The sequence below is a fragment of the Macaca fascicularis genome, chromosome 5, assembly GCF_037993035.2.
Source record: "Macaca fascicularis isolate 582-1 chromosome 5, T2T-MFA8v1.1".
Classification (NCBI taxonomy): domain Eukaryota; kingdom Metazoa; phylum Chordata; class Mammalia; order Primates; family Cercopithecidae; genus Macaca; species Macaca fascicularis.
The window spans coordinates 157,315,571-157,332,999 of NC_088379.1; the positions used below are offsets into that span (position 1 = coordinate 157,315,571).

The window sequence follows — 17,429 nt, forward strand, 5'->3', positions numbered from 1 at the left end:
AACACAGCACTAAGGCATAAGAAATGTTATCAGCTAGAGAATACTGTTTATCATAGCAGTGACTTTAAAATAATAATAAGTTCATCAATATTCAAGAGGACTAACATCTCAGTAAAATTTAGAACTAAAGATCAAAGTTTTGTCACTTCATTATTATAGTAACTAATTTGAAGAAATAATTTAAGGTATTAAAATTGGCAAATCAAAGGAGGCGAGACTTAAAAGATGAGATTCTTTTAAGTCTTTAAGTGAATTATTGTTCCTTCTCTTTCACATGACCCTCTTTTATTGTCTCCTCTAGGTGTAAACAATGTGTTTCCTCTAAGTTCATCATACTAATCTTCCTACACCAAAAGACTGTATAAATAGTAGCTAACGAGAAATGTCCTTATTTCCGCCCCCTGAAACATAATACAGAAATTAATAATGAAAAGTGCTCTCTAAAGTATATCTAAGGAAGAAATTAAAATTTAAGCAAGGTGCTACTCAGATCTTGAACTTCTTCTCTAGAAGCTAGCAAAGATCCAATAGTATACAGTCGATGGGTCATATGTAGCTCAAAGTCAGTTTTTTGGAGCCAGCACAATGTTTTTCTTTTTCTTTTCTTGATATTTCTAAAGACAGAGTCTCACTCTGTCACCCAGGCTAAAGTACTGTAGTACTGTCACTGCAGCCTCAAACTCCTGGGCTCAAACCATCTTCTTGCCTCATATTTTTATTCTTTTAACTGAATATTAATACCTTTTGGGGAAGGCATATCTTATGTAGTTCATAAGAGCCTGAACAGTCTTACTGGCTGTTCATGATTCTCTTCACACATTGACATTACCTATTTAAGTACCTATAGGTTACATTTCTCATTTCTTTACTCTAAGCAGCCAAAAAAAAAAAAAAAATGAAGAAGATTAAATCAGTTGTTCAAATATTCTTTACTCCAGGATGATTAGGTGGTTATGCCCCACAATATTACTTTCTGTGCTAACACAAAATGACATTTAGACAAGGGAAGTAGCTTCTTTGGAGAGAGAATTCTTTTCTCACATACATGCCAAGAAGTCCCAGAGCAAATAACAATGAAAGGCCTATTCTTTTTATGCTTATATGTTCAGATACTTGAGAAATTTTCTAAAAGCACACTTGTATTTCCAAAGCATAGTCAGTCTGCACATACATTTATCCCAAGATTCACTCTTTCATCACTTTTTGTTGTTACGAAGTAGCAAAATGCTAGTTGCTTGTTTAAAAAAAAAAAAAAAGCAAAAACAAAAACCCTAGGTATCCCACATATTATCTGACAGTGCACATAATTACTCTTGAGTGTATACTCCAAATTCTGAGCAAGACATACTATACTAAAACACAAAGTAGGAAAGACAAGCACATACTAAGTATATTTAAATACATGGAAAGCAGCTCTATCTATAAGGTACTATATGGCCCTCTAGTGTTCAGTGAAGAAACAGATAAATTCTTAAGGAACTGTGTGCTTTTGATATGTTTCATAGTAAAAAATATATATATAAAATGTTCTACATATGCTAAACATACTAATATATGACTTCTACAAAAACCTAAATATTTTATATCTTCTGTGATTTTACATCTTTGTGCTTTCTTTTGAATTACTATCCATATTTAGAATATCCAGTGAAAGAATTCTGAAATGTTCTTAAAGTTTTTCCCATAAATAATTGTAATGCTAAATGAAAAAAAAATAGCATTTCCAAATTAAGAACTAGACAGTAGTGAATGTAAGGCAAATTTCAAAGAAAAAAACAAAAGAATGGGGTCGTGTCTAAAAACTAAGTATTTAAACACACCTAATCTCAATGCTCTAACCATATTTTCTTTTCTCTGTATTCTACTTGTGATCCATCCAACTTGATTCTTTTTATCATATTAATTTATAGAAAATAGAGATTAATTAAATACACAAAATTACGTCTCTCAGAAGAGAGGCCAAAGATAGGACTGAGATTTTAGGACAAGAGTCAAAGTAAAAGTAGACCCACAAGCAGAAAAGAATCTCATTAATAAGATTCATAAAATTGTAACCACTGGCCAAATGTTTGTAAAATCGATAATACTGTTTAAAGTTGGTGAAATAATAATTTCAAAAGGAACTTACATTTGTTACATGTTTAAAAAATATATTTATATATACTTACATTTACTGTTTATATATTGGGGTTTTGTCAGGGGGAGAGGTGGGAACTGAAATACAAGCAAGATATAAAATTTATCCCCAGCTTTTTTACTCACCTGCTAATGTTAAGTAATTAACATTTCCAAGCTAAACCTTTAGAAGCTACAGGAGGACTCTGTGAAAATCCTATACTTGGCATCAACACAAATCCTTCAAATGTCAAGGAAAGGTAAACTGCCTATGGCAAACAACCTTCAAAGTACCACAGAGTCATCTACTAAACCATTAAGAAATAGGACAGAAGGACTCTTAGCAAACTAGGAATAGAAGGGAGGAACTTTCTCAATCTGATAAAGACTATCTACAAAAAGCCTACAGCTAACATCACACTTAACGATGGAAACTCAAAGCTGTCCTACTAAGATCAGACACAAGGCAAGAATGTCCTCTTTAACCACTGCTTTTCAACATCGTAGAGGAAGTCCTAGTTAAAGCATAAAGACAAGAAAAAGAAGTAAAAGATAAAGAGATTAAGAAAGAGGAAATAACACTGTCTTTTTTGGCCAATGATATGACACTCTACATAGAAAATCCTTTAAAAAATGGACCAAACAAAAGCAACTATAGCAAGGTTGCAAGATATAAGATTAATATATAATAAGTCAATTATTTTCCTATACACCAGCAATGAAAAAGTGAAATCTGAAATGACAAACATAGTATCATTTACGTTAGCAGCCCCCTGAAATAAAATATTTAGGGATGATCTAATAAAATATGTATAAGATCTATGCAAGGAAAATTATAAAACTCTGATAAGAAAACATCAAAGAAGAATGAAATAAATGGAGATATATTCCATATTCTTGTACAGGAAGACTCAATATTGTCAAGATGTCAGTCCTTGCCAATCTGGTCTACAGTTTCAAAGCAATACCAATCAAAATCCCAGCAAGTAACAGATATCGACAAACTGATTCTAAAACATATGGAGAGGCAAAAGACCCAGAATAGCCAAAACGATACTGAAGGAGAGGAACGAACCTGGGAGATAGACACTATCCAATTTCAAGGCTTACTATAAAGCTACAGTAACCAAGACAGTGTGGTATTGGTGAAAGAATTAAAAGTAGATGAATGGAACAGAATAGAGAGACCAGAATATGGTACAGTGATCTTTGACAATGGAACAAAGGCAGTACAAGGGAGAAAAGTTAGTCTTTTCCACAAATGGTGCTGAACCACTGAACATCCACATGCAAATAAATGAATCGAAACAATGATCTTACACCCTTCACAAAATTAACTCAAAATGGATCACAGACATAAATGTAAGGTGCAAAACTATAAAACTCTTAGAAGATAACATTAGAGAAAACCTAAATGGGTATAGAAAAGACTTTTTGCTGGGGTAGAGTGGTATGATCTCAGCTCACTGCATCCTTGATGTCCCAGGATCAAGCAAACCTCCAACCTCAGACTCTCGGGTTGCTAAGACCACAGGAATGCACCAACCACCATGCCTGGCTAATTTTGTGTATTATTTTATTTATTTATTTTTTTTTAAGGAGGAGGTCTCACTATGTTGCCCAGGCTGGTCTCAAACTCCTGGGCTCAAGCGATCCTCCCACCTCAGCCTGCCAAAGTGCTGGGATTATAGGTGTGAGCCACGGCACCCAGCTGGAAATGACATTTGAGATACAACAACACAATACTAACAGCATGATACATGAAAGAAAGAATTCGTAAGCTGGACTATACTAAATTAGAAATGTCTGCTATCTGAAAGACACTGTCAGGAAAATAAGAACATAAGACACAGACTGGAAGAAAATATTTGCAAAATGCACATGGGATAAACGATTGTTATCCAAAATATACAACAATAAGAGAACAACCCAACTAAAACATGGACAAAAGATCTGGACACACACCTCACCAAAGAAGATTTACAGATGGGAAGTAAGCACAGGAAAAGATGATCAGTATCATGTATCACTAGGGAATTGCAAATTGTAACAAAGAGATACCATACACACCTATTAGAATGGTCGAAATCCAGAACACTGACAACACCATATGCCACTGAAGATATGGAGCCATAGGAACTCTCATTCACTGCTGGTGGGAATGCAAAATGATATAGCCACTTTGGAAGCCATTTGGCAGTTTCTTACAAAATTAAACATACTGTTAACACACAATCCAGGAATCACACTCCCTGGCATTTATGCAAAGGAGTTAAAAACTTAGTCCATGCAAAATCCTGCACACAGATTTTCACAAGCAGCTATATTCATAATTGCCAATATGTGGAAGCAACCAAGATGTCTTTCACTAGGGAAGTGGATAAACTGTGGTATATCCAAACAATGGAATATTATTCAGTGTTAGAAGAAAATGAGCTATCAAGCTATAAATATACATGGAGGAAAAGTCAATACATATTACATCAGTAAAAGAAGCCAATCTGAAAGGCTACATACTGTATAATTGCAACTATATGACATTCCGATAAAGTTAAACTATGGAGACGGTGGAAGGATCATGGTGATGAGAGACTGGGGAAGAAAGGGATGAATAGGCAGAACACAGGATTTTTAAGGGAGTGAAACCATTCACTATGGTACTACATTGGTAGATGCGTGTCAGTACACATTTGTCCACACCCACAGAGTGCACAACACCAAGAGTGAGACCTTGGTGGAAACTATGGATTCCGGATAATGATATGACAATGTAGATTCACCGACTGTAACAAATGTACTATTCTGGTAAAGGGGAAGCTGTACATGTGTGCACCAGGGGGCATATGGGAACTCTCTGGGCCTCTCATTCAACTTTGTTGTGAATCTAAAACTGCTATAAAAATTAAAGCTTGTTAATTTAAAAAGACAGACTGGCTAATGCAGGAAGTCTCCAAAAAACATTTTGCAAACCTCAAGGATCAACAATCCAAACACAAGGTTTCCTTGTAAAGGACGAGTGTATTTCTTCTTTCCAGATTGGAGGGATAAAAGAAAAAAGATACACATGAAATTCTAGGTGAAGGAATGTAGAAATAATTCATGTAAATGGGTCAAGATCTCAGTGAAGCAGAGGGGAGTGGGGAAAATTCCCTTTGAGAGGCTGAACAAGTCAACTGTTTAAACAGGTTATCAAATAATAATAAGGCTATTATTATCATAATAACCAAAAGAATCAGGAATATAAAAGAAGTATATGCACTGACTCCAGCTACACAAAATATATATCCATGTGGTCAATGACTGACAAGTATTATGTAAAAATTTATACACTAATTCTTTATTGACTAATAATTAGGTTATCAGGGTACCTGATAATACAATAAATATTACTAGGCAATAAAATAAGAAATCAAAGGGCTTAAATGAGAGACGGAGAAAAACAAACTTAATACAATGAGTCACAATAAATATACCACAAAGAGATTTAGTTGAGGCAACATTTGGGGACATGAAAATAAATGTTAGGGCGGTAGCTTTATAGGTTATTTCACAGCCCACTCATCCCAAAATTCCTAATATTGTTTAACTGAATTTCCAAATGTTAACATAAGTACATTTGTTATATGTCCATAACCTAGACCCAGAATAAGATCTGAGTTCCAATCCCAACTCCACTATTTACCAGCTGATTGATACATGATTAATTACTTAACCTCTCTTCACATATTTCTCATGTCCACTATGGGGTTAAAGATTAGAAATGACCTATTAGGACTGTTAAGATTAATGAGAAAAAATATAAATATATATATATACACATTCTGAGAACACACTGAAGGCATTCAGTCTGGAGAAGATCACAGATTAATACGGCAGCAGTCTTCTCCTGTGAAAAGAGCTGTCACTGCTCTAGGCGGAAGAACAAGGACCAAAGCAAAGTCAGAGATGTCAACATTAAATAAAGAACCCTAACATAAATAACTGTCTAAAACTATGAAGATACTTGACATTGCAGTATTCCTTTGTAATGGCCTCATTTGTAAGTTCAAGTCTGTTGGTAAAGCCACTGGACACAGGTTTGGCCTTGGTGATCTCAAAGGTCCACTCCAGTTTGGAGTCCATCTTAGGAGACTTAAAATTAAGACTAAAAACTCTTAACATGTTAAATATATTAGTTTGATGAAATGGGGGGTTGGGAATACGGGAAGGGAGGGAAGGGAAAGCACTAACGATTTCCTCATAAAGCAATGGCCACTTTGGAATTATGTTTTAAGGCCAGGCACGGTGGCTCATGCCTGTAATCCCAGCACTTTGAGAGGCCAAGGCAGGTGTATCACTTGAGGTCAGGAGTTCGAGGCCAGCCTGGCCAACATAGTGAAACCCTGTCTCTACTAAAAATACAAAAATTAGCTGGGCGTGGCGGCAGACACTGGTAATCCCAGCTACTCAGGAGGCTGAGGCAGGATAATCGCCTGAACCCAGGAGGTGGAGGTTGCAGTGAGCTGAGATTGCACTACTGCACTCCAGCCTGGGCAACAGAGCCAGACTCCATCTCAAAAAATAATAATAATAATTGTGTTTTAAAACAGTAGTCACCAACCTTTCTGGCACCAGGGACAGGTTTCACGAAAGACAATTTTTCCGTGGACGGGGGAGGTGGGGGGACAGTTTGGGATGAAACTGTTCCACCTCAGATCATCAGGCATTAGATTCTCAGAAGGAGCATACAACCTAGATCTCTCGCAAGCGCAGTTCACAATAGGGTTCGTGCTCCTATTAGAATCTAATGCCACAGCTGATCTGACAGGAGGTGGAGCACAGTCAGTAATGCTCACTCACCCACCACTCGCCTCCTGCTGTGAGGCCCAGTTCCTAACAGGCCACAGACTGGTACTGGTCCATGGCCTGGGGGTTGGGGACACCCATTTTCAAAGACAGACTCTGAAATTGCTCAGAGAAAGGTTTTTATATGAAAAATATTCACGTTTAGAGAGAGCCAAAAGTGCTATCAAGGCCAAAGAACTCTTTAAAGAAAACACATATTAAATAAATATCTTCAAAACAAGAAAAGATACGACTATGCTATTACTCTTCTAGTAATGTGTTAAGCTGATCTTAGAAAATTGCCAGGGTAACACCTGAGCCCTAAAGATGTGAAGAATCAGTTACACTAGGACTTGAAGAGTTCCGTGCCCTTTCCACTATGAAATGGGGGGTTGGGAATAGGGGAAGGTTTCCACTATATTCAGCTGCATTCTCATGCAGAGATCATTATATAATGCCATTTCTTGTGAGGAACATCTTTTTATCCAATCCTCCATTAGGAGCATTACACACCATGTAAGTCATCAAAAAAGATTACATAGAATAATTGGTTTCCAGCAGAGAGTTATTTTTCCAATAAAGAGTCATATATGCTTGTTATAACAAAATGGAGAAATTCTAAAATGTATTTAAGAAAAAAATAACATTTTATTCAACCACATTCAGAGATAATTCCTAACATTTGGTACAATTTCTTCTGATCTTTTTCTTTGCATATGTATGTATGTAGATGCATACACACACATATATAAAAATCTATGTTTGCTTCATAATTAAGATCACACTGTATAGAGTTTTGAATCCTATATTTTAAATAAAATATTTTTAAGCATTTCCCATTATTAAATATTCTTTCAAATGTGATATTTAATGGCTGTATGAATTGCCTTCAATCGATTTCTGCATGTTACAAAATGATTCCTAAGGTGGGATTTTTAACTTCTCCTCAGGGGAGTCTCAATGTAACTATCTGTACGTATACTGAATACCTGAGTCTTAAACTCAATTTTAATGATGTGCCCATTTACAATTTCTGGTCTAGCTTAGGTACATCTTAAGAGGTGAAATAAGGCTGGGGCATGGTGGCTCACACCTATAATCCTAACACTTTGGGAGGCCTGGGCAGGAAGATCACTAGAGCTCAGGAGTGTGAGACCAACGTGGGCAGCATAGTAAGACCTTGTCTCTACAGATAATTCAAAAATTAGCCAAGCGTGGTGGTTCCACGGGTGGTCCCAGTTACTCTGGAGGCTGAGGTGGGAGAATTGCTTAAGCCTGGGAGGTGGAGGCTGCAGTGAGCCGCGATTATGCCACTGCACTCCATCCAGCCTGGGCAACAAAGCAAGACCTTGTCTTAGAAGAAAAAAAAAAAAAAAGAGGTGAAATGACAACTGTTCACATTACAGTTTGCCAGTCTTCAACTCTCAACCTGAATTAGGACTGAAGACAAATTTATCAAATTTCTACTGCTCAAAAAAGTGAAGAATTTTATGTTAACTTAAGACAAAGCTTACCAAAAATGTCACCAGGTAATACCAAATGAACTGCACCACGAAGAGAAGCAACAACAGGTTCAAAGGAATTAGATTTTCTAAATCTAGGAAGGTATAAAGATAGGGGATTTGGACTTGGATTTGAAGGATCTGGCTGGCGGGAAGGAGTATCATTCAAAACAAGTAGAGAGGAAAGGAGATGAAACCAGGTAGAAACTATGGTAAGATATTGGAATACTTCAAATGTCCTCATTTAGGTTTGGCTTTATCAGTGGGAAACAGGGCACCAGATATCTGTATTGAGGCTATTATCTATACAGAGCTAAAAATTCATTTAAAAAACTCATCCAATTATTCATACTGCCAACTCACCGTCAAGGGCATGGCATCATACATAGCCTGATGCAAACAGAAGCACAAGCAAAAATGCTCTTTACATTTTTAAACACTAACCCTCCAATTTTTATCTTACAAGTGCCTGGCGGGTAAGAAAAAGAGAGACTAAGTGATCAAGTCTGTTAAATTCTTCAGCAGGCCCAGACTCAGATCATAAGAAGTCAAGTCACTTTTCCATCCACTGACCAGAAGACGGGACGATTGAGAGAGAAAAGAAAATCTGGGCAGGAAAATAAAAACTTGGTTTGGGGAAAGAAACTACTAGTAGTTTCAGTTTTCAGTGGACCACTCAGATGATGATGCCCAACAGACAGCTAGAAATGCAAAACTATGGCTAGGGTGAATGAATGGAGCTTGAGAAATCATTTTGGAGTTATCTACCAAAGTGAAAACAAAATTCATCATGATATATTCCTATATCCTTTTTCTTCATACTGTCTTCCCTACCACCAACAAAAAACAACATTAAAAATGGATCAGATCATTATAATAATACACATGGGAAACAATTTTCTTTGGAAGTATTTTGAAGATAACTATTTGTGGTATTTGTGTATATTTCAGTGAGGTTTATCATCTGTATAAAGAACAAATCATTGGAGCGCTATAAAACAATTTTAAAATGGCCCATTTGGTGTAAAGATTATTCTTTAGTCTACAATGAAACCCCATAATTAAAATACTTTTTGAGCTGGGCACGGTGGTCCACGCCTGCCGTCCCAACTACACAGGAGGATCTCTTGTACCCAGGGGTTCAAGGTCAGCCTGGGCAACACAGCAAGGCCGTATCTCTTAAATAATTAATAATAGTAACTGTCATGACCTGCAGTGAATGAGATACAGTTTATCACCAACATTTAGAGTTATTATGGTTTAACACAATATTAACAAATATATTTAAAACTATATTAACAAGCATTAATTAGAAATTAACCATGAGCTAAAATTCATTGTGGCATCCATATGGAAGATTCATTAAAGCATTTAAATATACAGAAGCTTTAGCTAAAGATTAGAAGGAAGTCTACAGAAATTGACTTAAATTCTAATGAAAGGAAAGGGTACATATTTTATCAGCTAGGGAGATCTGTGGGTAGCATCGGCTTCAAAATTTATGTCTATTTTTATTGAAGATGGGCCTAGCTTATTATAGTATTCTTCTAATCCTCCTGTGTACCTTTTTAAAAGAATTTATTTCTCTACTTCTTTTTACACTAGAGGGTGATATGATGACTGAATGCTGAAGGTCGTAAAACATACATATAGAGACTGACAACCGCTGTGGGGAATGAAGTGTATTTTGTGGGATTTGGGGTAAGGCACAGGAGACAAATAAAATGATGTCATAAGGCCTGTATCTGTAAAATATCTTGAGTGTCCCAGACACTATGATTTACATAAATTTACATAAATTATTCATTTACATAAATTTACCTGATTTACATAAATTATTTCACTTAATCCTTACAAAAACCTTAAGAGGTAGGCATTCTAGTCTTCATTTTACAGATAAAGTAATAGGTTCACTGAGATTACATACTTACAGTTACATATAAGTGGCATAATCAGAATTCAAACTCAGATCTGAAAAGTTCTTATCACTCTAATATGTTAAGGGAAAACCCATCTCACCCATTGTCCCCATTTCTCCCATTTCCATCATCCTCCCCACATGTTTAAAATTGGGCTAAACTATGCTGAGTCAATGTTTCATTTTTCCTCCCTCACAAAGGTAGGGGACATGGCTATTCACTGGGCCATGTTTACTAGTGGATGTTACTCAAGATGACTGCCTTAAATAGCATTTTTTGCTCTCTGGACATGTCTACACCAAACAGAATTTGAACTTACGTTATTTGTCTTGTAGGTAGACTAGGCCAGGGACTTTCTGAAGAAGCTATCATTCTCTAGAACTCTACAATAGAGTGTAACTTAGAGCCCTGTTATATTTCCAATGTTAGACACATTGTCCTACAAAGTTTCTCAGCAGCTCTGGTCCTAGGAGGTGGTTGGAGAACGGTGGACCAGATACCCTGATTGGTTAATGATCCTATTACCTGATTCCTCTATTGTTCAGAACTTACAGACAAGAAAGAAAGGGTCTTATGCCTCTAAACTCCAATACACTAGATGCTTCTCCACAACTCCCCCCCTCTCTACTTATTTATTCTGAAACAGGACTCTCTATGGCCCAGATCACTGCAGCCTCAACCTCCTGGGCCCAAATGATCCTCCCACCTCAGCCCTCAAAGTAGCTGGAACCACAGGTGCATGCCATCACACTCAGCTAATTTTTGTTTTTTGTAGAGACAGGGTTTTGCCATGTTTGCCCACGCTGGTCTTGAACCCCTAGGCTCAAGCAATCTGCCCACCTCAGCCTCCCAAAGTGCTGGGATCACAGTGTGAGCTACCATACCCGGCTATCCTTTATACATATGTATTTTTTGATAAACATTTATTTCTTATTTGAGGCAAATGGATAAACACGGTTTAATTACTAAGAGGAATCTAACAATCAGGATGGGAAAAAAATAGACTAATTTCAGGTAAGGAAGTTATGTGAGACGAGAACAGGTGGAAGAATCCAACAATCAGGATGGGAAAAAAAATAGACTCATTTGAGGTAAGGATGTTATATGAGAAGAGAACAGGTGGAAGCCACTATGACAGATATGGAAGCATCAGAAATTAGTGCTCAAACACACTTCTCTTCATCAAAAGATCAGGATACCAGATCTGGCCTAATAATTGTCTCATTTGTTTTTCATGTTAGTAGAAAATTAGTTGATATCTGCATAAAATATGTCAAAGATTCTTCAATATGAGCTGGGCATCTCTTCAGAAAACAATTTTTAAAAAATATATATGATAAGGATGTTGACAAAGGAAGTAAAAACTGAAGAGACAGACATTTATATCTGGAGAACCAAGTTGACTCTAGAATTTACAGGCTAGTCAAATTTAGAGGAACAGCCAGCACACAACCTCTGCTTTAAAAGCATGTTTTATGGATTCGAGAGAGTATGACCTCTATCAGATTTTTTAATAGCGTCATTTCTTCCTGATTACTTTAGCCTTGAGCTGTAAAATCTTCAATAGTGTTTTGTTAAGTGCCACAAAGAAAAGTAGTTAACTGAGCTCTCTGTCCTTTCTATAGGGTAGCTCTGATCACTTCAAATGGGACACAGTATTAGAAAATCATCACACGCCAGAGTCTCTATGACTATATTGGAAATCTTGTTTAGTGATGTTTGTCATATTCTACCATAGGGGGCAGCATAGTACATGGAAAGAGAAAGGGGTTTTTTGCAATTAGGCAAATCAGGATTAAAATCTCTCATCACTTAGTGTGATCTGGGGTGGATCATTTGGCCTCTCTGTAACTTTTGTTTATGTATCTGTCATAGGATCTTTCAAACAGTGTGAGCTTAATAAATAGCAATTCTTGACTATCACTTCCCTTGACTTTTAACATTAAGACAGTATGGAATTTTTAACATATATTGCTTGCCATAAGGCTCCCAAAAGAACAAACCTTTAGTGACAAGGGGGGAAAAACTGTCCTCAGAGTTTTGACAGTTTTCAAAATGCTTTCAAAGAATAAAGCAATGCAAGGAAGAATTAAACATCTTTTTTTCTCATTAATATCATATTTGCTTATGCAGCATATTTAGGGATGATGGATAAAATTCAGTCTAGCTGTCCACAGGGTTTGTTTATGAGAACGTCAAAAAATAAAACTTGAAAGGTATCCTGAGTAAAATTTGTAGAAAGCTAATCCTATATTAACATTTAAAAATGGGATTTCATTTCTTATGCCTCTACTCTCAAAAGTCAAAGTTTAAGACTTGAATGAAACTATGGTCTAGGGTAACGTCTGTAGAAGTGTCTTAACTTTATAATGATCAAGAATTTAAAGCTCTTCCAAAATAAAGTACTTGAACTAGTGAGAGCTTCTATTTATTGTATTAAAACATCTACAGACGGAGAATATTGACATTTTCTTTTTAGGTAAAGCAGTACTAAGCGACTTTTCTAAATGCTGTTGAAAGTGCTCCGGGAATACTCTGGCAGAAGGGTTTTAGGAATGGACAAAAAGGAAAACATTTAGAAAAATTTCAGACTGAAATCGTACTTATAGAAGGGCATCACTGTCCTGGCAATCAAATAGCTTTGTATTCTTCATGCCATACTTATGAAGGCAAATCATCTCATGATCAACAATATATCAAAAAGTATACATACACACTTATATAATAAATGCATATACACATCTATATTGTACATGTGTATATATACAAATGCATACACACATCTATCCCTGCTATGGTTAGGGCCCAGTCCATTCTTGTTATCTTGCATGTACAAGAATAACTGTTATTCCTGATTCAGAATCACTAGGAAAAAAAACTAACAAATTCAGTATACTTCGTTTTTAAAGAGGTAATCATCACACACATAAAATTTCTGTTAATGATTTTATCTTGAAGGTAAAGAAAAGATGAAGTACCTGTCAAACTTGTGAACTGGAAGGTTTCCTACAGAATATAAGGATGACTTTTCCTTTTGGAAAAAGATAAAGTTTTGTCTAACTAGCTTTTTTTGCTTTTAATTTAAAGTGTAGCAGAAATCAGCAATAACTCTGCATTGTTCTGCAAGGCTTAGTTTTGATTGAACCTCTTTCTGAAATAAGATAATGCAATTGGAACTTAAATATTAAACCCCTATTCCTCTAACTGAACCCTCAGGAAAAAAAGAGCTGTATAAACTCCCTTTTGATATAGTAACCTTGAAGAAGGGGATTAAGACTGGGGGGACAGAAGGGAGGAATGACACTATATAAGGTCTGAGCCTTAACAAAGCAGTGTATAGTTGTTAGCGGTAGAGCCATCTGGCTGAGATCCAAAGCTACTGCTTCAACATCTTGAGACAGGGATGATACAATGGATGAAAAATCACTACTTGATGTCACGTCCTTCTTAGATCATGCTAGCTAAATATAATCTGACTTGCAGACAGGCTAGGTAAATTAGGGCCAAACACATTTTAGAAAGTCAAGGTTTTACAAGCAGATGTAAAACATGATTTAGCAATTCAACTATTATTAATCCAAGTGTGTAAGACACTTCATTCCAAGTCAAGTTAGGTTAAATGATATGATGTCAAATCAGTTAAATCAGTTTGTATATTGTTTATGGCCTAAAATCACTGTAAAATGTAAGAAATAAGCAAGTAGGAGTAAGAGGATGAACTACCACAGACATTATTTTAATGTCTATAAAACAAGTAAGCTATTATTCAAGTTAAAATGTTCCTTTCCAAAATATAGTTTAACTTGTAAGTCTATTCTACATGAATATCCACTATTTCTAATTCTCAAATGATAAATAACTAGAACTAATTTGAGGCAACTTTTGAGTAATTTATGCCTTAGAGTGACACTTGTAAATAGACAGCCCACTCCAGCAGCTGCATTTTGTAAATAAAAAGCTTCTTCATTACTTGATTTACACAAATCATATTTCACCCAAAACCTCTACACCCCACACAAGCTACTAATCCCTGCCCGGAACTCAAGGTTTAGACAAAAATTTGATGTTAATAACTTTTCATAGTAATAGGCTCAATTACTTTCCCTCCATTTGTACTCAGATTCTCCCATTATCAGTATTTCTACTTGTTAATACTTTCCAATACCTTCTGTAAAACAAAAAACTAGTTCATTTTATTATTACATATCTTAAGATTAATTTTTAGTAATACAAAGACTGAGAGGAAAGTTTCATTACTTAAAATAGGTATGTAAAGTTTCTCAAGTTAACAATATAATGAATATACTCACTTTTGTGGTTTTTGTATAGAATGGGGAGGAGAGCTGGTGAACGGGCAGGTCCACAATACTACTGGAGTTTGTGACACTGTTACTATGTGTATGTTCATCTTCTCTGCTACTATCATCAGACTGATCAAAATCATCACTCTCCTGGTCCATCTCCTCCTCCTCCTCATCCTCCTCATCTTGTTCACCAGCATGTTCTTCATCTTCCTCTTGTTCTTCTTGGTTTCCTGAGGAGTCCTCATCTACTGAAATAAATCTATTATTGTTTTCTTCCAATTGTCCTTGCTGGGAATCATTTTGGCCTCCAGGTCTAGGTTCTACTCCAACAACTTCACCATTCCTTGCAGTGTGCTCCTCCTCTTGTTGTCTAAGTTGCTGTTGCTGTTCCTCCTCTACCACACGATTCATCTGTTCTTCATCTACCTGGCTTGAGGAAGGGTTACCTCTCAGAGAGCCTCCAGTTCGTCGTCTTTTGCTGCCCACAGAGAGCAGTTCCTGATTCATTTCCAAAAGCCAGCTTGCTACTTCTTGGACCTTGGCTAGACTATCAGAAGATGCAAAGGTTTTCACATTCTGCAGGGGAAAATAGTGGAAAAAACAAGATTTGTACAATCTATATTATGTTCTACTTTCATGTTATATGTCTACATTCTAAATATCATTAATGATTGCAAAAAAGTATTGATGCCACCAAGGCATTAAAATGCTTTTTAGTAAACAATATAGAACATTTCAATTTTAAAAGTTGTAAGACTTTATAAAGACATGCACAAAAACCATAGTAAACAACATTAATCGCTTTTAATAATTTTTAGCATAAAGATTTATAGTTTAATTCCTTTGACCAATAAAACATAAGCATATAAAACAATTTCAACTTTACATCAGTAGTTCATAGACTATATCCTATATAAAACTTCCACAAAATTTTAAGAAGTGTATCAAAAAAAAATTTCAGTATTCAGTTAAATTTGGGAAATGCTGAGGTAAATCAGATTAAAAGGCTTTTTATCCTGGTATTTCCCAAACTTCTCTGATCACAGAATCTTGCCTTCAGACACAGTTTTCAAGCAGGTAACAATTATAATCATTATTATTTTAATTCTTTTACAAATGACTGGACAGAAACAAAAAATTTATTTAAAAAAAAAAGTTCATAAGTTCATACCCTCTGACCCAGTAACTCCACTTCTGGCAATCTATCCTAAGGAAGTAATCCTAAAACAGAAAAAAAAAATTATACAGAGGATGCTCACTGCAGTTTATCCACAAAAGCAAATATAAAGATAAAAATAAATGTAAATAAAAGTAAAAATTCAAATGCTCAATATAAAGGAATCTATGAGATGGGATATATACAGTGTAATCCCTAAACATGACGTTCATAAAACATTTTTTAAAACACGGATGTTATATTATATTACGCTAAGGGGAAAATACTGGAAATAATAATGATTATAATATGATTTTTAAACTGTATGAAGACTAGAAGACAACATTTCAAAATAAACTGCATCTTAGGCAGTGGTATTACAGATGCTTTAAACATTTCTTTTTTTATCATATTTCTCAATTTTTACATATCAAGCATGTTTACCTTTATGTTTTTTAAACCTGGCTCTAGAATTTTATCTGATACAGCATCTTTTCATGATATTTATTCTTACACTTTATCCTTTGTTGGTATCTATATGGACATCTTTGAGGTCAGATAAAATAATGCCAACATATTGTGCACACACAAGAAATTAAGCACCCGTGATCTAAAACTTGAAACTGTTAACAAATGAAGTATTGTCAATTCTAGTCTTTTTCAGAGAAAACCTTTAGTATGATTTACAACAGTGTATGATAAAACACCAACATCAACAAACAGAAGTCCATATCCTAAAATTTGAGGAAGGTCTTTTATTTCTTCTTACCATAATACAAAATGTCAAGATATATCAAATATTTGATATATTCAAGTTCAGTCACAGTTACCGATAAAATCATGTTATATATTTATATATATATTAATATATTTTTATATATTAATATATTATACATTTAATATAATATATATTAATATATATGTTATATATATTAATATACATAACATGATTTTATCGGTAACTAATGTGACTGAACTTGAGTTCAGTGAAATAAAATCTGATGGCTAATAAACAACATTAAGGTTCATGGATTTCTTGGCAACTGGATATGATGGGAACAGAAATGATTCAAGGTCAGGAAGAATACTAATAAAAGAAATAAAATTTTAAACTGAAAATGTTCCTCACTTTGCAGGCAAGGTAATCAGGCTTAAAATGATTTAGTAAATTTCTCAAGATTACTAGCTTTAAGTAAAGCAGGGACAAGAATTTAACACCCAAGTGAGTCTTCTTTCATACACCTTGAAGTAACCACATAAAATCCTGAAAGAATATTATTCTCTAACACTGATACTGCCTTCTTTTCCAAAACTAGAATCACTACAATACTCAAAGATTATTACTCTAAAACAAATTATTTGCTGAGCATTCAATATGCTTCTTGTACATGCCAATTTTCTGGAGGATAATGTTTAGAATAACGTATCTTTCAAGTTACCTGATGACATTTCCTCTTTTTGACCAGAACCCACAGTAAAATTATGTTTAACATCACAACTCTGCATGCATGCATTTAAACATATTAAAACAATGGTTTCGAGAAAGGGAATTATGAAACACTTCTGGTATCTAAAGTCCCTATAAATCACCACTGTTAATGAAATACAG

General features: G+C 35.2%; 1 protein-coding gene across 6 annotated transcripts in view; it reads right to left on the minus strand.

Moving 5' to 3' along the window:
* Positions 1-17,429, minus strand: part of FBXW7 (F-box and WD repeat domain containing 7) — a 210,423-nt gene that overhangs the window by 76,688 nt on the left and 116,306 nt on the right. For 4 of the 6 annotated variants that reach the window (XM_005556081.4, XM_074040622.1, XM_015450920.3 and 1 more), the window contains 2 exons: positions 15,836-15,885; positions 14,671-15,240 (listed from right to left, as the gene is read on the minus strand). In XM_005556081.4, coding sequence (XP_005556138.1) covers positions 14,671-15,171 — 501 coding nt within the window. In that variant the 5' untranslated portion in view covers positions 15,172-15,240; positions 15,836-15,885. The remainder of the gene's footprint in view (positions 1-14,670; positions 15,241-15,835; positions 15,886-17,429) is intronic. The other 2 variants (XM_005556082.4, XM_074040623.1) reach the window with 1 other exon arrangement.